This window comes from Haematobia irritans, chromosome 4, assembly GCF_050003625.1.
Source record: "Haematobia irritans isolate KBUSLIRL chromosome 4, ASM5000362v1, whole genome shotgun sequence".
NCBI classification, from domain to species: Eukaryota; Metazoa; Arthropoda; class Insecta; order Diptera; family Muscidae; genus Haematobia; species Haematobia irritans.
In genome coordinates this window covers 179100982-179125686 of record NC_134400.1, presented here as the reverse complement: position 1 = coordinate 179125686, position 24705 = coordinate 179100982, and the positions used below count along the sequence as shown (strand labels likewise).

At 28.5% G+C, this 24705-nt stretch overlaps 1 protein-coding gene across 1 annotated transcript; it reads right to left on the bottom strand.

The window, feature by feature from the left end:
- Positions 1-11197: 11197 nt before the first annotated feature.
- LOC142235158 (protein takeout-like) lies at positions 11198-18378 on the bottom strand. Its single transcript, XM_075306415.1, has 3 exons — positions 18229-18378; positions 17741-17874; positions 11198-11591 (listed from the first exon to the last, which is right to left on the bottom strand). The coding sequence occupies exons 1-3, from the start codon at positions 18327-18329 to the stop codon at positions 11278-11280; spliced, it is 549 nt and encodes a 182-aa protein (XP_075162530.1). The 5' UTR covers positions 18330-18378; the 3' UTR covers positions 11198-11277.
- Positions 18379-24705: the final 6327 nt, after the last annotated feature.

Here is a 24705-nt window from a genome sequence, read left to right as displayed (position 1 = left end):
TTCTTGGCCCGGGAGAATGTTTGGGATTTTTTCCTCCCAAACTGAATATATTATTAATCTATAAACGCAATCCCTACATTAAAAATGATGTCTCCACTTGAGTTGCAAAAATCATTCTTCTACTCCCTTTTTCAACTATTATTTGTTTACCCAAAATGCATAACTAACTGTTCTAGCCATACATACTAACATGCATATGAGTATTTACATACACACTCGTCAGTACATATTTATGTAGGTACAGACAAGAAAACATTTTTGGGTGATCTGCTGCTATGACTGCTTGGGGCAGTAACAAAGTCACTTGCGTTTGGTCATCTACAAGAAGCAGAACATTTGAATTATTTTAAATCAAAGCTATGCATTGGGACATAGCTAGTAAATAGTTTTTGTATAAAATTGAGTTTCAACCACTTACATGAAATTATAAAATAATTTATAAGTGAATATGGATTAACAAAACTTTTGAATTGTGAAATAATTATGAACTAAAAAAAAACAAACAAAAAAAGTGTTTCTTCATTTGACTATTCTGATCATGGGGATCAGAAATTAAACAAATTCTCCTACACCCCCACATAGATACCTACAAACCAATCCTTTAACATCAATTGACCAGTTCAAATAGACGTGTTAGAGAGACAGTTATAAAAATTTTTTTCCACCAATTTTACTTCTTATTAGAAATAAAAAATCTTATTATCAAATTTTTATTTGAGAAACATTTTCGCTCCGACCAGGGGGCTAATCACGGCATTCGATATCGAGAACTTTTGATCGAAATCTAAATTTTTCGGATCACGGGAGTCGATATCGAGTTTTTTGATCGACAATTTTTTCGATTGGTAAATTGAAATCGTAAAACATTTTTCACTTTTTTTACATTGTTTTCGCCATATACACGCTCACAAAAAATCGCTTCTGTAACATATACTCCCAAACATATTTTGCTTCAAGCATATACATTTTTGGGTATTGCCCAAACATTTATATGTTTGATCTCTTCCAATATATAATATGTTTGAAAGCATATTGGTCTAAACTATATATGTTTGTGTAGTCTAAGTTCCAAACATTTTGTATTTTTGCATCCAAATTCAATAATGTTGTCTTCCAAAAAACAATATGTTATTATGTGACCATATAATATGTTTGGAAGCATTTTGCACCCAAAAATATTATATGCTTAAAAAAAATTCTCCCAAACAATATTGTGCTCAAAATTTTATTTATTTATTTAAATACTTACAATCATAATGAATTATGAAAATAAACAGGTAATATAGGTGCTAACAACATAGGTTTTCGACCTGAATGCTCAAAATTTTGTTTCTGCCCAATTGTATATTCCCCGACATCTTTCTCATTTCCACAATATTTTTTAGTTCTTAGCACCTTTTTCTGTAATACAAACATTGGAGAAGAAATTATTCAATTTTATGATTTTTTTTTTTATTTTTTTTTTATTCGAACAGCGGACCACACAGTTTGTAAGGATCAAAGAAGTAGCTGATCAATTGCCCAAGGAAAAATAAAATGTTAATTTTGTAATAACAAGCAACAACCACCAACTTAATTCAATATCGCTCCCTGTTAAATAGCGCTCCAAGCTACTAAACGCATATATGTTTATAGGCTATTTCTAAATTAATATATGTTTGCATTCAAGCATATTATATTTACAAACATTTTATGTCCCAAACATAATATGTTCTAACATATTAACATATATGTCCCAAACATGTTATGCTAGTTTATGAACATTATATGCTTGCACTCAAAAATATTGTGTTTAAAAATTTGTGTTCCAAACATATAATGTTTATAGCCAAACATATGAAAAACAGTCTTTTTCAACCGTGTAGGGATAGTAAATATATTAGTTTTAGTTCGAATTGTTGCTAGTTTGTAGTAAATCTACATATAATGAACATATTTTGAATATTTAGGACTAATGCAACTCCAATAAAAGTTAAACAAAAATTAGTCATATTCGAGTTCGGCAGCGAGCATCCTAGCTCGGCAAAGAACCATATATAAAGTGCACATGATAGATCGATATCCAAGAGATTGTGATCAACCAAACACCGTACCATTCTGTGACAACATAACGCTTCTGGACCACCTTGTAAGAATAGTGAATTATGAAGGCTTCCACTCGCAAAAAGTTTTAAGACGGCAGACAATTGTAAAGTGGTAGAATTAACGTCGACATGCCACCAAAAATTATTTTCCATTTGAACGCCTCCTTCGTCAGCCGAAATCGTCCATTGAGCCTGCAAAAGGTGACTTTCTAACAGTGCACACCATTTCAAACCCATGTACTTACACCAATAACAATGTGCACTTTTATTCCTTATTTGTCGCCGAATTATTTTATATTCATCTCATCCTCCAATTAGGGAGGAATTCGGAGGAATGTAAAAAGAGATATGGGTCCATAAGATATAATGCAATACAATTTACTTTTTACTTTGAAACCTCCAAAAACATGTTTTTTTCTACATTCTATTTTGTGCATAAGCGTAGGAAGGCCTCTGGGGAGGGGGCTTAGACCCCCCCAGAAAAAGTTTAGCCCCCCCAGAATTTGAAACTCTATTTATGATTTTCCATTTTTCAATAAATGTCAATAGTTTTTTTAATTTTTATAAAAATTAAACAAGTATATACAATCGCACAAAGTTCCGCTAAAGACTTTCATGAACAATCGAATTACTTGGGTTGTGGTAGCAGTTGCCGATGGCAATGTTTCAAGTCAGATATTTATGAAATAAAGCTGTGGTTGAACTTATGATTGATTTTGTTTAATCAATTTAATTAAAAAAATAATAATTGATATTAAAACTATTCTTTCATAAAGTAATATCTTAATAATGCTGCGAAAAAGCATTGCCAAAAAAAGTAGTGAAAATGTTCTTTTTGGGTGTAGAAGTGGTGCAAAATTGGCGGAGAAGCAATGAATGTAATATGAGCTTGTCATAGGACAAATGTCCACCGTTTCAACAGCCGTTGCAATGAATTTGCATCACTTCTTAAGGTGAGATCCGAATTCAGTGTTTTGAATGTTAATTAAAAAATTTTGTGATATTTTCCCAAATAAATAATTTTTATATTGTTTTTATGATTTTTAAATGCATTCCGACGCTTGTTTGAAACGATTTTCCTCGAATAATTTCCAAAATTATCAATTTTTCTATAATGGATTTAGCAGTTTTGTGGCAAAATTTGAATAATTTGTACCAATTTATTTATTCTTACTCTTTTTTTTAAACTATTTAAAAAAAAAAAAGAAAACAAAAAATTACACATTAAAATATGAAAAAAAGTAAAAAAACTTCCTGAGGACATTTTTGGAAGTACGTTTAAAGTTGTGCCTTTAGAACAACTCACAATTTTTTTGGTGGGAAAAGTGTGAAACTACTTGTAGTTGCTTTATTATAAATTAATTGTCGAGTTATTTTGATGTCTAATTTTTTATTCAATTATAAGTTCAGTCTATAAATTTTTAGCTAGGGGGGCTATAGCCCCCCCTAGGAAAATTGTCTAGCCACGTTAATGATTTTGTGACGCTAACTTAATTTTGTCATTTCATTTTGTACTGCTTCGTTTTTTGCTGTTGGCAACGCTTGAGAAATTGCATCAAATTTCGATCGAATCCCGTGATCCAAACTTTTAATCGTATCGACAATTTTTTCGATACGATTATGAATTCGATATCGAATGCCGTGGTTAGCCCCCAGGTTTTGTACCTGGGTTTACCGGCAGCATAACAGAACGCCTTCAGCCACAAACGCTATTGAACACACAGCGTTGAAACGTCAATTTAAATGTTTGTGATATTGGTAGAAAATGAACAAATGTAGGGAAATATAACTGAGAAACAAGTAAGGAAAGTCTAAAGTCGGGCGGGGCCGACTATATTATACCCTGCACCACTTTTTAGATCTAAATTTTCGATACCATACCACATCTGTCAATTGTGTTGGGTGCTATATATAAAGGTTTGTCCCAAATACATACATTTAAATATCACTCGACTTTTACAAAATCTACACTGTTAGAAAAATATGTTTTTCATATGTTCCGATATAAACAAAATATGTTTCGGGAAAAATTTTTTAACACAATATATTTAAGTGCAAACATGTAATGTTCCTAAACTAACACTAAATGTTTGGGACATCTATGTTAATATGTTAGAATATATTATGTTTGGGGCATGAATGTTTCATAAAAATCATATATGTGAATGCAAACATATATAAATTTACAAATTTCGACTAAACATACATATGTTGTGATATTTTATTCAAAGCGATAGAGAGAGTATAGAGAAAGAAATAGATATGGAAACCGGGAGAGTTGACGAAAGATATCAACATAATACAGCGAAAGAATCAAAAGAGAAAAAATTCTGTGAAACCGCTTGTATGTTGTTTCGGAAAACTGTTTTATGATAAGGCCAAACATTTGATATGCTTAAGTCTAAATATTATTTAATTTGAATAAAGAGAATAGACATTCGGAACCAAGAGAATAGACATTTGAAAAACAAACAGCATATGATTTCGCCTTGAGAGCAGCATTTTATGTATGTGTTGACATGTGTTTTGTTTATCATTTTGGCATTATGGGCACAATTTTTTTCTTGGTTCGTTAAAAGAAATCAGGGGTCTTCATACAAATAACGAAAAAAACACTATACACTTTTTAGAGTTGGGACAGTAAAATGAAATAAGGAGGAAATAGTGAAAAATCACACAGTAAAATGTATAAAAACAAAGTTTAGTTCACCTTTATAATAAGTAGTCCACGAGGAGTTGACGGACACCTTCAAATATAAAAGCGGACATTAAGTTCGAGTTTTGCAGCTAAAACAATTTTCGGAGGGTTCAAGTGTGGTTTATTGTTGGGTTTAATGAACTGCCTGAATTTATTCTGATAATTGGTTGATAGTTTTGCTGCAAGTAGAGGATGCTGATGAGGAATGTGGTAATTCCGAAACGTGCGTCCATCCAACCATCTTGCAGTCTATAGGGCTTTGCCCAAATAAATTTGACAAACATTCTTTTCCTCTGTTGGTTAAGCTACACTTGTAGTTTAGTCAATGTATGGTTTTAAGCTGAAATCAAAAAACAACAAAGTTTACTTTCTTTAAAATGAATTATTAAAGAAAAATAAGAGGCATTTTAGAGCGATGGTGTTAAATGCTATTAAAAAACTGTTCACGCCTAAATAAATTTATGTTTATATTATAAAATTATTTTTGTATGTTTATACTCGACTCCACGTTCTTCTTTTGTTAGAGTTTTTGAATTCCTTCCAAATTTTAAAGTTTTGTACCAAAAACAGTTTTTTGTTACAAAATTGTTATTTTTGCAATAAAAAAATATTTTATCCAAAAATCAGTCAATTTCGTTTATATCAAGCACTGTTACTGACTATAAATCTTTAATAACCCACATTTCGAAGTTTCATTATAAAAATTTAATATAGTATAAATATAAATGTGTAAATTAAAAAAAAAAAAAGTGTTCGGTCGGAGCAGGGATGGAACCCACGACCCTTTGCATGCAAGGCAGACATGCTAACCACTGCTCCACGTGGCAAACAAATGTATGTTTCTGTTCTGTTACGCTGCAAACTATGCTATATAAATGTAACTTATAACGATAATTATCTACTGGTGACTATAACAGCTACGTAGCCCAGTGGATAGTGTGTTGGCTTACAAACTGTATGGTCCTCGGTTCAATTCTCCGTGCAGGCGAAAGGTAAGATTTAAAAAATTTAACAAAGTGAATAATTTCTTCAACATTATTTGTATTACAGAAAAAGGTGCCAAGAACTAAAATATTTCTTGGAAGTGAAAATTACGAGTATGTTAGGGAATGAGCACAATCGTGTTTGCGAAAAATTCTTCCAAGCATATAATATTTTTGGGCTCAAAATGCTTCCAAACATATAATATGTTCACATAAAACAAACATATTAATGTTTCGGCAGTATCCAATAATATATGTGCTTCCTGCAAAATATGTTTGGAACATATGTTAAAGAAGCGATTTTTTTTGAGGGTGTATAGACTCAAAATTGAAGTTGGCTAATGCACTAGGGTGGAACACAATTTTAGTAAAAAAATATTGGAAACATTTAAATCTGAAGCAATTTTAAGGAAACTTCGCAAAAGTTTATTTATCATTTATCGTTCGATATATATGTATTAGAAGTTTTGGAAAATTAGGGTCATTTTTACAACTTTTCGACTAAGCAGTGGCGATTTAACAAGGAAAATGTTGGTATTTTGACCAATATACCAATGTATGTATTTTGATAGATAGATCTAGGTTAGGTGGCAGCCCGATGTATCAGGCTCACTTAGACTATTCAGTCCATTGTGATACCACATTGGTGAACTTCTCTCTTATCACTGAGTGCTGCCCGATTCCATGTTAAGCTCAATGACAAGGGACCTCCTTTTTATAGCCGAGTCCGATTTAAATCTAAATCTGAACCGATTTCAATCAAATTTGGCACACATGACTATATTACTAATTGTACTCCTAGTGCAAAATTTCAACCAACTTGGGCCAAAACTCTGACTTTTAGGACCATATTAGTCCATATCGGGCGAAAGATATATATGGGAGCTATATCTAAATCTGAACCGATTTCAATCAAATTTTGCACACTTGACTATACGACTAAGTGTTATGTTTGTACAAAATTTCAAGCAAACTCTGGCTGCTGGGTCCATATAAGTGCATATCGGGCGAAAGATATATATGACAGCTATATCTAAATCTGAACCGATTTCAATCAAATTAGGCGCATATGACTATACTACCAATTGTACTCCTTGTGCAAAATTTTAAGCTAATCGGGATAAAACTCTGCACGCTCACAAAAAATCGCTTCTGTAACATATACTCCCAAACATATTTTGCTTCAAGCATATACATTCTTGGGTATTGCCCAAACATTTATATGTTTGATCTCTACCAATATATAATATGTTTGAAAGCGTATTTGTCTAAACAATTTATGTTTGGGTAGTCTAAGTTCCAAACATTTTGTATTTTTGCATCCAAATTCAATAATGTTGTCTTCCAAAAAACAATATGTTATTTTGTGAACATATAATATGTTTGGGAGCATTTTGCACCCAAAAATATTATATGCTTAAAAAATTCTCCCAAACAATATTGTGCTCACAATTTTATTTATTTATTTATATATTTACAATCATAATGAATTATGAAAATAAACAGGTAATATAGGTGCTAACAACATAGGTTTTCGACCTGAATGCTCAAAATTTTGTTTCTGCCTAATTGTATATTCCCCCACATCTTTCTCACTTCCAAGACATTTTTTAGTTCTTAGCACCTTTTTCTGTAATACAAACATTGTAGAAGAAATTATTCAATTGTATGATTTTTTTTATTTTAATTTTACCTTTTGCCGGACGGGGATTCGAACAGCGGACCACACAGTTTGTAAGGATCAAAGAAGTAGCTGATCAATTGCCCAAGGAAAAATAAAATGTTAATTTTGTAATAACAAGGAACAACCACCAACTTAATTCAATATCGCTCCCTGTTAAATAGCGCTCCAAGCTACTAAACACATATATGTTTATAGGCTATTTCTAAATTAATATATGTTTGCATCCAAGCATATTATATTTACAAACATTTTATGTCCCAAACATAATATGTTCTAACATATTAACATATATGTCCCAAACATGTTATGCTAGTTTATGAAAATTATATGCTTGCACTCAAAAATATTGTGTTTACAAATTTGTGTTCCAAACATATAATGTTTATAGCCAAACATATGAAAAACAGTCTTTTTCATCCGTGTGGCTTCTGGGTCCATATAAGTGCATTCTTCCAAAATCAATAGGGTTCTATTCTGACCCAAATTAGGAACATGTGCCAAATTTGAAGGCGATTAGACTTAAATTGCGACCGAGACTTTGATCACAAAAATGTGTTCACATACAAACGGACAGACGGACATAGTTATATCGACTCAGGGACCCACCCTGAGCATTATTGCCAAAGACACCATGTGTCTATCTCGTCTCCTTCTGGGTGTTAGAAACATATGCACTAACTTATAATAACCTGTTCTGCAGGGTATAACAAGTAAGGAAAGTGTAAAGCTATATCTAAATCTGAACCGATTTCAATCAAATTTGGCGCACATGACTATACTACCAATTGTACACCTTGTGCAAAATTTCAAGCTAATCGGGACAAAACTCTGGCTATATTATACCCTGAAAATTAGAGTAATATTTACAACTTTTCGACTAAGCAGTGGCGATTTTACAAGGAAAATGTTGGTACTTTGACAATTTTTGTCGAAATCAGAAAAACATATATATGGGAGCTATATCTAAATCTGAACCGATTTCAACCAAATTTGGCACGCATAGCTACAATGCTAATTCTACTCCCTGTGCAAATTTTCAACTAAATCGGAGCAAAACATTGTCCTCTGTGGTCATATGAGTGTAAATCGGGCGAAAGATATATATGGGAGCTATATCTAAATCTGAACCGATTTCAATAAAATTTGGCACACGTGACTATAGAACTAAGTGTTCTTCTTGTGCAAAATTTTAAGCAAATTAGGGTAAAACTCTGTCTTCTGGGGCCATATAAGTTCATATCGGGCGAAATATATATATGGGAGCTATATCTAAATCTGAACCGATTTCTTCCAAAATCAATAGGGTTCTATTCTGAGCCAAAACACATACTTGTGCCAAATTTGAAGTCGATTGGACTAAAACTACGACCTAGACTTTGATTACAAAAATGTGTTCACGGACAGACGGACATGGCTATATCGACTCAGAAGCCTACCCTAAGCATTTTTGCCAAAGGCACCATGTGTCTATCTCGTCTCCTTCTGGGTGTTGCAAATATATGCACTAACTTATAATGCCCTGTTCCACCGTGTGGCGCAGGGTACAAAAATCTAAAAATAGAACTGTCCCTGTTATAGATGCAAAAGGGCCAGAAATGTGTTAATTAACCCTATGATAGAGGCATTTAAACCGGTTAAGGGATAGGTTCATTGTGTTCTAAAGACAAATGCATGAAGTGGCTACCAATAGGCTAAATACAACCAGTCCCATGACCAGTATAAAATTCCAACTGCTTGGAAATAGGGGTCAATTGGCACCAAAAAAACTGAAGGGGGATTAGAGGAGATTTAAGATGAGGCGAAGTTGAAGGTTTTAGGGTATCTATCCTAATTCTTCTGGAACCTAAGTTCCATTTTTTCATCAGTATACATTAGTGAGCAGTGAACCGGAGTTCACAAATAAATACTATAAAAAACAGAACAAGTACTCTTTTCAAAGACTTTAATGGGAAAAAATTTTGTGAAATTTTTCTCTGTATAGGTGTGTTGTTTGACTTTTTCACTTCCAGTTCTTTTAAGGAGGTTTTGAAAATTACGGGAATTATCTTTTTTTTTTAATAGAAATAATATATTTATACAAAAATAAATGCCAAAAAAAAACACCAAACTAAAAACATAAAAAAAATTGTAAAAAGGGTTTTTCTATAGAAAAATTTGTAAAATTTTATTCCTATAGAAAATGTTGTCAAAATTTTATTTTTATGGAAAATTTTGTAAAAATTTTATTTCTATAGAAAATTTGGTCAAAATTTTATTTCTATAGAAAATTTGGACAAAATTTTATTTCTATAGAATATTTGCTCAACATTTTTATATCCACAACCATAGAATGGTTATGGGGGTATAATAAGTTTGTCATTCCGTTTGAAACATATCGAAATATCGATTTCCGACTATATAAAGTATATATAATCTTGATCAGGGAGAAATTGTAAGACGATATAAGCATGTCCATCTGTCTGTTGTAATCACGCTACAGCCTTAAATAATGACGAAAACGAAAATTGTCACAGATTCGTCTTTTGTCTGCACGCAGGTCAAGTTCGAAGATGGGCTATATCAAGCCAAGGTTTTGATATAGCTCCCATATAAACCGACCCCCGATTTGGGGTCTTGGGCTTCTAGAAACCGTAGTGTTTATTCAATTTGCCTAAAATTTGCAATCTTGACCACAAATATGCGTGTCGAAAATGGTGTGTATCGGTCCATGTTTTGGTATAGCCCCCATATAGACCGATTCCCCGATTTTACTTCTTGGGCTTCTAGAAACCGTAGTTTTTATCCGATTTGTCTGAATTTGGAAATTTAGAGGTATTTTACGACCACAAATAGGTGTAGCGAATATGATGTGGATCAATCCATGTTTTGGTATAGCTCCCATGTGTTAAGTCTCCCGATTTCTATGTTGGTATATATGTTTGCTTGGCAGAGTATCTGTCGTCAAATCCACCTGAGATTCTATATATGTATTTTCTTGTAACCTGACAAAGAGTTTTCTACACCGAAAAAAGTAAACTGTTTTATAGGAAGAATGAACTATCTCGTGCGAAAAATGAACTAAATTGTATTCCACTGTTGGAGATTTCCCTAAAGCGTTGGTTAAACCTGGAAAATTGAATGTCATTTTGTACTTTTGAACTGCTGTTCACGAAATTAAATCCTCTCATAGAAGAAAAAATGAATTAAAAGTAAAGAAGAAAATCATTGACGCCAAAGCATGACCATTTTAACCATTCATTCTTACACTTTTGGGGAATCGTACGAAAATGTTCTTTTGCATTGAGCTTTATAGCCACGTTTAGTTCATAAAATATTTGAGACATACTTAAAAAAAGTAAGATCTCATTAAGCTGTGGAAAATTTCGTAAAATATAATAAAACTTAACTTAAATAATTTTTTCTAATAAAAATAAGTTAAATTCAGCGATAGTTTAACTACTATAGACATTTTTTTATCAACATTTTTGAAAATTTTGTCTATAGAAAATGTAAGTACCTCTTGGAAAGAAATGTGTCTACCAAATCACCAAGAATTCTACCAATCCACCAAACAGTAAAAAATTTACCATTTTTGGTAGATTTCTACCAACATTGGCAACCGTAACTGGGGATCCAAACTACTTGATTCGTATTTATTCTTTATGAAGACGTGTGCCACTTTTCTTAAATTAGTGTGCGAATGCCACTAAAAATATCAAAGGTAACTTTGGAAACAATATAATAAAAATGTAGCACAAAAATATAAACATTATGGCTAAAAGACGATAGAACGCCTCTGTATGTTTCGACTTGAGTATCCAAATTTATACATTTATTTTCTTATTTCATTCACTCATCTAGTCCATCGATGAGATATGAAAATGGTACATAGTTAAATATTTTTATAAAATAATCTTTCATTATGACTGCAACGGCCTCATTGATACCAGGACGTACAATACCAAAAAAGCTTCGCCAGTTTCCATTTAGGAATGCATGAACACTGTCTTCTAAGCCTTTATCACCATTGAAGAGATTTTCCAAATGGATTTGAAATTTGTCAGCATCATCCAATTCCATGACAAGATTTTCCAAAACACCAAAAATTTCATTGCCTTCTTTGCGTTTTTTAGCACGAATTGTGAAAGTAGCCAAAGCTTTATCTAAATATTTGGAGAAAGGAAGGTACAAATTAAATAGAACAATTAAATATTTTATAAAAAATGTAATTCCAAGAATGTAAAAAAATGCACAGAACCCATATTCAACACGCAGAGAGAAATCATAATTGTAGTGATCGTGTGATAAGATAAATTTTTACAGTGATTGTATTCAGTTTTTATTGCTATGGTAACGCAAAAATTATTTTTGGAATTGAGAGTAATTTGGACCTCCATTGGGTGGCGGAAATAATCGTATGTTGTGCCACCTTTTTGCCATACTTTTTAATTAATTATTACATTTTTAATTTTAATCCAAATCCACGTTAAGATTACATATATGACAGGTGTTTCAACAAATAATCATGTTTACTAGTGGAATATTTCATTTATGTAATTTTTACATGTTTACCATAATATTTTCAGTGGATTGAAAATTTTATTTCTGTAGAAAATTTTGTCAAAATTTTATTTCTATAGAAATTTTTGTCAAAATTGTATTTTTTAGAAAATTTTGTCAAAATGTTATTTCTATAGAAAATTTTGCTAAAATTTTATTTCTATAGAAAATTTCGTTAAAATATTATTTCTATAGAAAATGTTGTCAAAATTTTATTTCTATAGAAAATTTTATCAAAATGTTATTTCCTTAGAAAATTTTGTCAAAATTTTATTTCTATAGAAAATTGTATCAAAATTTTATTTCTTTAGAAAATTTTGTCAAAATTTTATTTCTATAGAAAATTTTGTTAAAATTTTATTTCTATAGAAAATGACAAAATTTTATTTCTATAGAAAATTTTGTCAAAATTTTACTTTTCAGAAAATTTTGTCAAAATTTTATTTCTGTAGAAAATTGTGTCAAAATTTTATTTCTATAGAAAATGTCAAAATTTTATTTCTATAGAAAATTTTGTCAATTTTTTTTTTGCAATAGAAAATTTTGTCAAATTTTTTTTTGCAATAGAAAATTTTATCAAAATTTTATTTCTTTTTTTTATTTTGTCAAAATTTTATTTCTGTAGAAAATTTTGTGGAAATTTCATTTCTATAGAAAATTTTATCAAAATTTTATTTCTATAGAAAATTTTAACAAAATTTTATTTCTGTAGAAAATATTGTCAAAATTTTATTTCTGTAGAAAATTGTGTCAAAATTTTATTTCTATAGACATTTTTGTCAACATTTTATTTTTTTAAGAAAATTTTGTCAAAATTTTATTTCTATCGAAAATTTTGTCAAAATTTTATTTCTATAGAAAATTTTGTCAAAATTTTATTTCTATAGAAAATTTTGTCAAAATTTTATTTCTATAGAAAATGTCAAAAATTTTATTTCTATAGAAAATTTTATTTCTTTAGAAAATTTTGTCAAAATATTATTTCTGTAGAAAATTTTGTCAAAATTTCATTTCTATAGAAAATTTTGGCAACATTTCATTTCTATAGAACATTTTGTCGAAATTTTATTTCTATAGAAAATTTTGTCAAAATTTTACTTTTTAGAAACTTTTGTCACAATTTTATTTCTGTAGCAAATTGTGTCAAAATTTTATTTCTATAGAAAATGTTGTCAACATTTTATTTCTATAGAAAATTTTATCAAAATTTTATTTCTTTAGAAAATTTTGTCAAAATTGTATTTCTGTAGAAAATTTTGTCAAAATTTTATTTCTGTAGAAACTTTTATCAAAATTTTATTTCTATAGAACATTTTGTTAAAATTTTATTTCTATAGAAAATGTCAAAATTTTATTTCTATAGAAAATTTTGTCAACATTTTATTTCTATAGAAAATTTTATCAACATTTTATTTCTATAGAACATTTTGTCAAAGTTTTATTTCTGTAGAAAATTTTGTCAAAATTTTATTTCTATAGAAATTTTTGTCAAAATTGTATTTTGGTAGAAAATTTTGTCAAAATTTTATTTCTATAGAATATTTTATTAAAATATTATTTCTGTAGAAAATTTTGTCAAAATTTTATTTCAATAGAAAATTTTATCAAAATTTTACTTCTTTAGAAAATTTTGTCAAAATTTTATATCTTTAGAAAATTTTGTCAAAATCTTATTTCTGTAGAAAATTCATTTCTATAGAAAATTTTATCAAAATTTTATTTCTATAGAAAATTTTATTTCTGTAGAAAATTTTGTCAAAATTTTATTTCTGTACAAAATTGTGTCAAAATGTTATTTCTATAGAAAATTTTGTTAAAATTTTATTTCTATAGAAAATTTCGTTAAAATATTATTTCTATAGAAAATGTTGTCAAAATTTTATTTCTATAGAAAATTTTATCAAAATTTTATTTCTTTAGAAAATTTTGTCAAAATTTTATTTCTATAGAAAATTGTATCAAAATTTTATTTCTTTAGAAAATTTTGTCAAAACTTTATTTCTATAGAAAATTTTGTTAAAATTTTATTTCTATAGAAAATGACAAAATTTTATTTCTATAGAAAATTTTGTCAAAATTTTACTTTTTAGAAAATTTTGTCAAAATTTTATTTCTGTAGAAAATTGTGTCAAAATTTTATTTCTATAGAAAATGTCAAAATTTTATTTCCATAGAAAATTTTGTCAATTTTTTTTTGCAATAGAAAATTTGGTCAAATTTTTTTTTGCAATAGAAAATTTTATCAAAATTTTATTTCTTTTTTTTATTTTGTCAAAATGTTATGTCTGTAGAAAATTTTGTGGAAATTTCATTTCTATAGAAAATTTTATCAAAATTTTATTTCTATAGAAAATTTTAACAAAATTTTATTTCTGTAGAAAATTATGTCAAAATTTTATTTCTATAGACATTTTTGTCAACATTTTAGTTTTTTTAAGAAAATTTTGTCAAAATTTTATTTCTATAGAAAATTTTGTCAAAATTTTATTTCTATAGAAAATTTTGTCAAAATTTTATTTCTATAGAAAATTTTGTCAAAATTTTATTTCTATAGAAAATGTCAAAAATTTTATTTCTATAGAAAATGTCGTCAAAATTTTATTTCTATAGAAAATTTTATTTCTTTAGAAAATTTTGTCAAAATTTTATTTCTGTAGAAAATTTTGTCAAAATTTCATTTCTATAGAAAATTTTGGCAACATTTCATTTCTATAGAACATTTTGTCGAAATTTTATTTCTATAGAAAATTTTGTCAAAATTTTACTTTTTAGAAACTTTTGTCACAATTTTATTTCTGTAGCAAATTGTGTCAAAATTTTATTTCTATAGAAAATGTTGTCAACATTTTATTTCTATAGAAAATTTTATCAAAATTTTATTTCTTTAGAAAATTTTGTCAAAATTGTATTTCTGTAGAAAATTTTGTCAAAATTTTATTTCTGTAGAAACTTTTATCAAAATTTTATTTCTATAGAACATTTTGTTAAAATTTTATTTCTATAGAAAATGTCAAAATTTTATTTCTATAGAAAATTTTGTCAAAATTTTACTTTTTGAAAATTTTGTCAACATTTTATTTCTATAGAAAATTTTATCAACATTTTATTTCTATAGAAAATTTTGTCAAAGTTTTATTTCTGTAGAAAATTTTGTCAAAATTTTATTTCTATAGAAATTTTTGTCAAAATTGTATTTTGATAAAAAATTTTTGTGGAAATTTCAGTTCGATAGAAAATTTTGTCAAAATTTTATTTCTATAGAAAATTGTGTTAAAGTTTTATTTCTGTAGAAAATGTTGTCAAAATTTTATTTCAATAGAAAATTTTATCAAAATTTTACTTCTTTAGAAAATTTTGTCAAAATTTTATATCTTTAGAAAATTTTGTCAAAATTTTATATCTTTAGAAAATTTTGTCAAAATTTTATTTCTGTAGAAAATTCATTTCTATAGAAAATTTTATCAAAATTTTATTTCTATAGAAAATTTTATTTCTGTAGAAAATTTTGTCAAAATTTTATTTCTGTACAAAATTGTGTCAAAATTTTATTTCTATAGAAAATTTTGTCAAAATTTTATTTCTATAGAAAATTTTTTCAAAATTTTATTTCTATAGAAAATGTCAAAAATTTTATATCTATACAAAATTTTATCAAAATTTTATTTCTATAGCAAATGTTGTCAAAAGTTTATTTCTATAGATAATTTTATCAAAATTTTATTTCTATAGAAAATGTTGTCAAAATTTTATTTCTATAAAAAATGTTGTCGAAATTTTATTTCTATAGAAAGTTTTGCCAAGAATTTATTTCTATAGAAAATTTTGTCAAAATTTTATTTCTATTGAAAATTTTGTTAAAATTTTATTTCTATAGAAAATGTCAAACTTTTATTTCTAAAGAAAATTTTATCAAAATTTTATTTCTATAGAAAATTTTGTCAAAATTTTACTTCTATAGAAAAGCATGTCAAAATTTTATTTCTATAGAAAATTTTTGTCAAAATTGTATTTCTATAGAAAAGCATGTCACAATTTTATTTCTATAGAAAAGTTTGTCAAATATTTTATTTCTATAGAATGTTTTGTCAAAATTTTATATCTAAAGAGAATTTTGCCAAATTTTTATATCTATATAATATCTATATAATTATAAATTTTATATCTATTTGGTCAAAATCTCATTTCTATTGAGAGGTACTTAGTTCAAGATAAGAGAGATAAGAGTAAGAGAGACAGTAAATAATTTCGCTAAAGTTTAGTCTACTGATGATGGCAGATATGACATTCATGCCCTTTCAGTCACCCATAGCTATGTTTCACCTACATCCATAGAAATGATTGGTTGGAATTCGAGTACGACAACAATTTGATAGTGGTGACCCACAATTTTTAATTGTGTGGAATAATTGTTAGTCATTTCTATTATTTGATGCTTTATATAACCAATAAAATAGCAGTGTGACCAAAAGTTGGTACACACGATCAAATATTGGTCGTTATTTATAAATTGAAGTAAGCAACCATTTCTATTTATTCCTCCCTGTTGTGGTAACTGATTTATTTTTCCAATCTATCACCAAACCTGATTGAAAGTCAGTCTAGCAAATAATTGGTTGGGCTTACCGATTTGATAGTTATAAAGTGAAATGGTTGCTATGGACTACAAATATTTAGACAACAAATAAGTTTTTTTGTTTTTTTATTGAGAATTTTTATAGAATAAAGTATATTTAAGCCAATGTTTAATTTAACTCAAGTGATGATGTGCGATGTGAATTATAAGCTTGTTTCTAATTCTGCAGTTGCATTCTCAAGAGACAAGTAAGTATAAATATGAAATTACATTTTTACTTCTCACGACAGTTTTTTTTATTTTTCTCCAATTTTATATAGATGCTATATATCAAGAGATATTTTCTCAAATATGATGAAAACCTGACATGGTATGCTGCGTGAACGCAACTTTTGAGAAAGGTACAACTAAAAATAAAGTGAATATTTGCAATAATTATTTGTTATTTTTTGCAGCTTTGCACGTCCATGGCATTGACATTCCTGAGTGGCTGCCTTTCTGTGGTATACTACCATGTACTATTAATTTGTCGTATATTTAATATTTCCAATGGTTACACGTATATCTTTATTAAAATAAAAATAAACTAAACTGAAATTTGCTCGTTATTCTTATTTCACAAATGGTACCGATAGCAAAATATTGGTTGTTCCGTTAAATTATCAGGTAGTTACGCCAACTAGCGAATGAAATTCTATTGGTTGTGATTACCAATATAATTGTCAATTGGTTATCACAACCAATTATGTCGGTTTTATTATGATAGTAGATGCAACCAAATAATTCGGTTGGCAAAAGAATTGGTTGTCCCAACAAATTTGTTTTCTGTGTGTAGTTTAACGTTTAATAGAACGCCTTATTAGTTCCTATTAGGGAGCCACCGTGATGCAATGGTTGGCAAACCCGGCTTACATACAAAGGGTAATTTTTCCTTGTTTCACAATGGACTGAATAACCTAAGTGAGCCTGAAACTTAATCGGGCTGACACTTTAACCTAAGGGTCATGGGTTCACTACCATCTCAGTAATGCTAGTTAAATTTGTAACTGTTGTGGCGTTCTAAGTGGTTTCACCGTAATTTTAAACGCCGTTTATACTCGGCTTTATAAAGGAGGTCCCATGCTATTGAGCTAAATATGGAGCTGGGCAGGCTGCCACTAAAACTAACCTAAAACTTACCAAGAGTTAATGTTGCCTTTCCATTGGCATTTAATGGCAACTGTAGAACTCTTCCTTTAACTTTATATTCACATAATACTTTAAATGTGGGAATGACCATTTTGTATTTTAAGCTCAATGTGCTGAGATCCGATCTGTCAAAGAAAACAATAGTGAAGAAAAAAATATCTTTTCTCAAAATTTCCAATATTATCAAAAGTTGACCCTTCACAACTTTTGATAATATTAAAATTCAGGTAAACAGTATACAAAGAATATGATCACCCCAATCGTGTTTCAAGAGCATAATGTTACTTTTTTACGAAGAACATATAACATGTTTGTCGCAACCATGTTATATTTGAATAATATTTTTACGACAAAAAAGCTGCATGTTCTCAGTGAAAAGGTTATATTATGCTCTTGAAACATGTTTACGGTGATCATATTCCTTGTGTACTGTTCATCTGAATTTTGACCCTTCACAACTTCTGCACCGACCAACTTACCCGTCATCGGTAAAGGTTGCCTTAGAGATTCCAAAGATATCAGCATTTTGAAGTTCAACATTTACTGCGATAGGACCATCACCTCCATGTTGAATACTCATACGTTTAAGGTGGATTGGTTCAAGTGAACGGATTGCTTTCAGGCCAGGAATACCCTAATAAATGAGATTGAAACATAGAGAGAAAAGCATGTAAGACAATAACATGACAAAATAAATACGAAGGTGAACCGATGGGTTCTTAGTAGTCAATAGTGAGGCCGAACAGTGTGGCTGATATGTATTGCAACCAACTTCATTTCTAAACAGCTCGTCTAATAACTGACATGTTTATTTCTGCGATGACAGTTTATTTTATTGTTTAAAAAGCATTTAGAAATAAAATTTTGACAAAATTGTCTATAGAAATAAAATTTTGACAAAATTTTCTGTAGAAATAAGAGTTCGACAAAATTTTTATAGAAATGAAATTTTGACAAAATTTTCTATAGAAATAAAATTTTGACAAAATTTTCTATAGAAATAAAATTTTGACAAAATTTTCTATAGAAATAAAGTTTTGACAAAATTTTCTATAGAAATAAAATTTTGGCAAAAATTTCTATAGAAATAAAATATTGAAAAAAATTTCTATAGAAATAAAATTTTGACAAAATTTTCTATAGAAATAAAATTTTGACAAAATTTTCTATAGGAATAAAATTTTGACAACATTTTCTGTAGAAATAAAATTTTGCAAAAATTTTTATAGAAATGAAATTTTGACAAAGTTTTCTATAGAAATAAAATTTTGGCAAAATTTTCTATAGAAATAAAATTTTGACAAAATTTTCTATAGAAATAAAATTTTGACAAAATTTTCTATAGGAATAAAATTTTGACAAAATTTTCTGTAGAAATAAAATGTTGAAAAAATTTTCTATAGAAATAAAATTTTGACAAAATTTTCTATAGAAATAAAATGTTGACAAAATTTTCTATAGAAATAAAATTTTGACAAAATTTTCTATAGAAATAGAATTTTGACAAAATTTTCTATAGAAATAAAGTTTTGACAAAATTTTCTATAGAGATAAAATTTTGACAAAATTTTCTATAGAAATAAAATTATGACAAAATTTTCTATAGAAATAAAATTTTGAGAAAAATTTTCTATAGAAATAAAATTTTGACAAAATTTTCTATAGAAATAAAATTTTGACAAAATTTTCTATAGAAATAAAATTTTGACAAAATTTTCTATAGGAGTAAAATTTTGACAACATTTTCTGTAGAAATAAAATTTTGCAAAAATTTTTATAGAAATGAAATTTTGACAAAACTTTCTGTAGAAATAAAAGTTTGACAAAATTTTTATAGAAATGAAATTTTGACAAAGTTTTCTATAGAAATAAAATTTTGAGAAAATTTTCTATAGAAATAAAATTTTGAGAACGTTTTCTATAAATATTGACCAAATTTAAACAAAATTTTCTATAGAAATAAAATTTTGACAACATTTTTTATAGAAATGAAATTTTGAGAAAATTTTCTATAGAAATACAAATTTGACAAAAATTTCAATAGAAATAAAATTTTGACAAAATTTTCAGTAGAAATAAAATTTTGATAAATATTTCTGTAGAAATAATATTTTGACAAAATTTTCTATAGAAATAAATAGAATTTTGACAAAATTTTCAGTAGAAATAAAATGTTGACAAAATTGTCTGTAGAAATAACATTTTGACAAAATTTTCTATGGACAAAATTCCCTAAAGAAATAAAATTTTGACAAAAGTTTCTAAAAAATAAAATTTCCATAGAAATAAAAATTTTGACAAAATTTTCTATAGAAATATAATTTCGACAAAATATTCTGTAAAAATAATATGTTGACAAAATTTTCTATAGAAATAAAATTTTGACAAAATTTTCTATAGAAATAAAATTTGACAAAAGGTTCTATGGAAATAAAATTTTGACAACATTTTTTATAGAAATAAAGTTTTGACAAAATTTAATACAAATTTTGATTCCAGTTTCTAAACATTTGTTTGATTTCCTCCTATGAGAAGTCATCCCAAATTGAACCGTTTATGAACAAACAAAATGTTCGGCTTTACTTGCCAAAGAGGTCGATTGACCACGAGAACTCAAGCGACGCCTATTTTCTATAGACAAAATTCTCTAAAGAAATAAATTTTTGACAAAATTTTCTATAGAAATAAAATGTTGATAAAATTTTCTATAGAAATAAAATTGTGACAAAATTAAATAACAATTTTGATTCTTGTTTCTAAACATTTGTTCGCTTGCAGCAAATGTCTTAAATATAATTGTATTTTTTACCAAATTTTCTGTAGAAATAAAATTTTGACAAAATTGTCAATAGAAATAAAGTTTTGAGAAAATTTTCTATAGAAATAAAATTTTGGGAACGTTTTCTATAAATATTGACAAAATTTTAACAAAATTTTCTATAGATTTTTTTTCTTGATTCCAGTTTCTAAACATTTGTTTGCTTGCAGCAAATGTCTTAAATATAATTGTATTTTTTTACCAAATTTGGTTTCCTCAGATGAGAAGTCATCCCAAATTGAGCAGTTTATGAACAAACAAAATGTTCGGCTTTACTTGCCAAAGAGGTCGGCTGAAAAAGCACACCTACGATTGTCAACAAGAACTCAAGCGACGCCGATTTTCTATAGACAAATTTCTCTAAAGAAATAAAATTTTGACAAAATTTTCTATAGAAATAAAATATTGACAAAATTTTCTATAGAAATAAAATTTTGACAAAATTTCAGTTTCTAAACATTTTTTTGCTTGCAGCAAATGTCTTCAATATAATAGTATTTTTTACAAAATTTTCTGTAGAAATAAAATTTTGACAAAATTGTCAATACGAGGGAAGTTCGGAAACTTCTTAGCCTAGCACAAAAAGCACGGTATAAATAGAAAAAAGTTAAGTGATTTGGAAACTTCCATCTCTGTTATGAACACATGTTAAATTTTGTTTCGATCTGGAACTCCTTCATATAGAAACAGGTGTTCAAAAAAGACGCATCCGCAATTTTTTTACAATGGAAAAATTAGAAATGCGTGCTGCCATTAAATATTTACATAAAAAAGGTTTATCGGGAAAAAGAAATTCATAATGATATGGTGAATGTGTTAGGTGAAAGTGCTCCTTCATATGCAACAGTAAAAAATTGGGTTGCTGAATTTAAACGTGATCGAACAAGCATTGAAGATGAACCACGTAGTTGACGTCCAAAAACAGCAACAACAACAGAAATTTTAGCCGAAGAAATTTTTTTGCATGATATGGTATTAAATGATCGACGAATAAAAGTGCGTGAAATTGCAAATATCATTGGCATCTGAAATGATCGAGTCCATTTAATTTTGCATGAAGAACCATTTTAAGGCCAAAGGTAGTCAATTCGAAGAAATTTTAACTAATTCCTTAATTTGATTTTGTTTCCAATATTGTTTATTATTGAACAATAAAAAAAAAAATAAATATAGCGCTTTACTTTGTTGCAATACATATCAGTCACCCAGTATACACTTTGCCATATCCTTGAGGATTTTTATTCAAATTTTCACTCACCCGATTTCCATTGTGTGAACATTACTTCTAGATTTTTTCCGAAACATGTCCCAGACTCTGCGTCAGTTACTTTGCAGGGCTTAAAAAAGTTTGCTGCAATAAATTTAAGAAATTTTAACAATTTTGGAAAAAATCTTTCACGCCAAAACAAGAAATCCTTCTTCCGAAGTGTCTTTTTAGACCAACGAATGTTTCATTTCTTGTTAAAGTTGTCTTCCGTCGTTTTTAACCCAGCAACAACTTTACCAACAAAAGAAAACGTTGTATATCTAAAATTTCGTTTCGAAATTATTTTTTTGCGTTTTGCCACATACGTTTTTCCGTAAGAAATTTCGTACTGTCCACATGCAATGTAAAAAAGCTTAAAATCACACAGATGGCTATTGGCTTAGAAATATTCATGATGAGATTATTTTGTAAATTGTTTATCAGAATTATTTTATTGTAGATCGGACAATGGCCGTACCGGTACTGTTTCGTTTATTATTGCTGAGTAACATATAAATTGATTTTTAAATAATTTGTAATCTAGACTTGTTTAAAATAAAATAATTTTGACTTTACAGACCAAAAAACGGAATATAATGAAACCATCCTGTTTTTTGAATATGTTTTCATTAATTATTTATTTTTGTTTTAATAGCGCCTCAAGTCTTGAATCACTGAAAGTATCATATTGAAAAACAAGTATATACGCAGTAAATTCGGACGAGCCGAATCTTAAATACCCACCACCATGAATCATATGTAATAGGTTCCTTTGAAAACTCTTCGTCGTAGCGTTTTTGATGAACTTGTTAAGAACTTGGGAGAATATTCCCAAGCAGATCAATTCAACCAGTACACTTCCCGAAGATTCTATCTATGCAGACTAAATCAGATTCTGGATTTATAAAAAACATTTTTGTTTTAGATTTAGAGGAGTCATAAACATCTCGTGTAAGTGTGCAAGAAAAAGATTAAATATGTTAACGTCTTGATATGAAATCTTAAATCAAATGATTACGAGAAGTAAAATCTACACGCAAAAAAAAATCTTTCCTCCCAAACCAAATTTTAGACCAGCAAAGTTCGTTTTTCATTTGCTTTTCGTTGAGAGGAAGTGTATTTGGAAGGAAAGTATATACTTTTTGTGATAAACGTTTATTCTTTTCCAGGATGTAAAAACAATTTCATAAAGACTACCTCAAAAATTTTTTTTCTAGCTAATTGCATTTTCCCTCACATCTTTCTCACATCCACGAAGTTTTTTAGTTATTAGCAGCTTTTTCTGTAATACAAACAATGTAGAAAATTATACGATTTTATAAATTTAAAAACATTTTTTTTTTACCTTTCGCCTGGACGGAGAATCGAACCGCGGACCATGCAATTTGTAAGTCAACACACTATCCACTGAGCTATGTAGCCGTTATTGTCATCAATAGACAATTACCCATATAAGTTATATTTATATAGCATAGCTTGCGGCGCCCACGAGCCGATTAAACAAAGTGTATTTAACAGAAAAATAAATTTAGTTGGGCACCGTGGAGCAGTGGTTGCTACGTCCGACTTGCATGCCAAGGGTCGTGGGTTCGATCCCTGCTTCGACCAAAGTTTTTTTTTTTTTTTACATATATTCCAGATATGGTCGGAAGATTCCGAAAAAATGTTCAACATTACATTCTACTATATTAAATTTTTACTATGAACTGTAAAATGTGTCTTATTAAAGACCTAAAGTCAGAAAAGAACAGTGTTTGCTATAAACGAAATGGACTGTGTTGTTGGTTCAAAAATAACTTTTTTTATTGAAAAAAATAAAAATTTTGTAACAAACGAAGCAATTCAAAAAACTCTAACAAAAGAAAAACGTTTTCGTGTAGAAATTTTACATTCAGTTTCAAGCAATTTTCGTGATTAGTGCGACTTCAATATCACCAAGAAATAAAATCCTCGGTTTATATACGACCATGGACCTCGGGATCGGGAGATCAGTCTATATGGGTGCTATGCCAAAAACATGCACCGATACACACCAAATTCAGCACACCTAATTGTGGTTCTGGAAACCCTTCAGAATCTAGACCCCACATCGGAGGGCGGGTTTATAAGGAGTATATATAAAAATCTGTACCGATACACAATATACTCGGAACATCTATTTATGGTCCTAAAACACTTCTAAATTTTAAATTTGAGGCAAATTGGATAAACACTACGGTTTCTAGAAGTCCAAGAAGTAAAATCGGGAGATCGGTCTATATGATGGCTATTCCAAAACATGAACCGATACACACCATTTTCGACGCACGTTTTTGTGGTCCTAAATTATCTCTATATTTCCAATTTCAGACAAATCGGATAAAAACTACAGTTTCTAGAGGCCCAAGAAGTAATATCGGGAGATCGGTCTATATGGGGGCTACACCAAAAAATGGACCGACACACACCATTTTCGAGGCGACCGGACATATCCCCCAACGGACATTTCGCCCAAAATGATTTTTGGGCGTTATGACCTCCACTGGGGCGGTCACATCGCCCAATTTTAGTTTGGGCTTTATGTCCTCCCTCATCGCGGTCATAAGCTCCATAAAAAAATGTGGGTGTTATGACCGTTTGAATATAATTGAATATAAACAATAGTTTAAAATAACAAAATATATATTTTTTAAATCATTCAAAAGCTATATATGATTACTTCATCTATCCATAATTTTTTTTAAATATATAATAGATAGATATGCCTCTTATTGACAAATATCGAATCCTGCTTTTATTGTGTATGCTGGAAGAAGATGTAAAACTAGCATATCTTGGCTTCATCGTTTGTTTTAATTGTTTTTGACTGGAACATAATTTTTGACTATTTTTCTTCTCAGCGTATGATTGAAA

Coding starts and splice junctions, on each gene's coding strand:
- LOC142235158 (XM_075306415.1), bottom strand. CDS start 18,329: ATGAGTATTCAACATGGAGGTGATGGTCCTATCGCAGTAAATGTTGAA. Junction 17,875..18,228: donor GCAACCTTTACCGATGACGG/GTAAGTTGGTCG, acceptor TTTCTTTGACAG/ATCGGATCTCAGCACATTGA. Junction 11,592..17,740: donor AAAGGCAACATTAACTCTTG/GTAAGTTTTAGG, acceptor CCAAATATTTAG/ATAAAGCTTTGGCTACTTTC.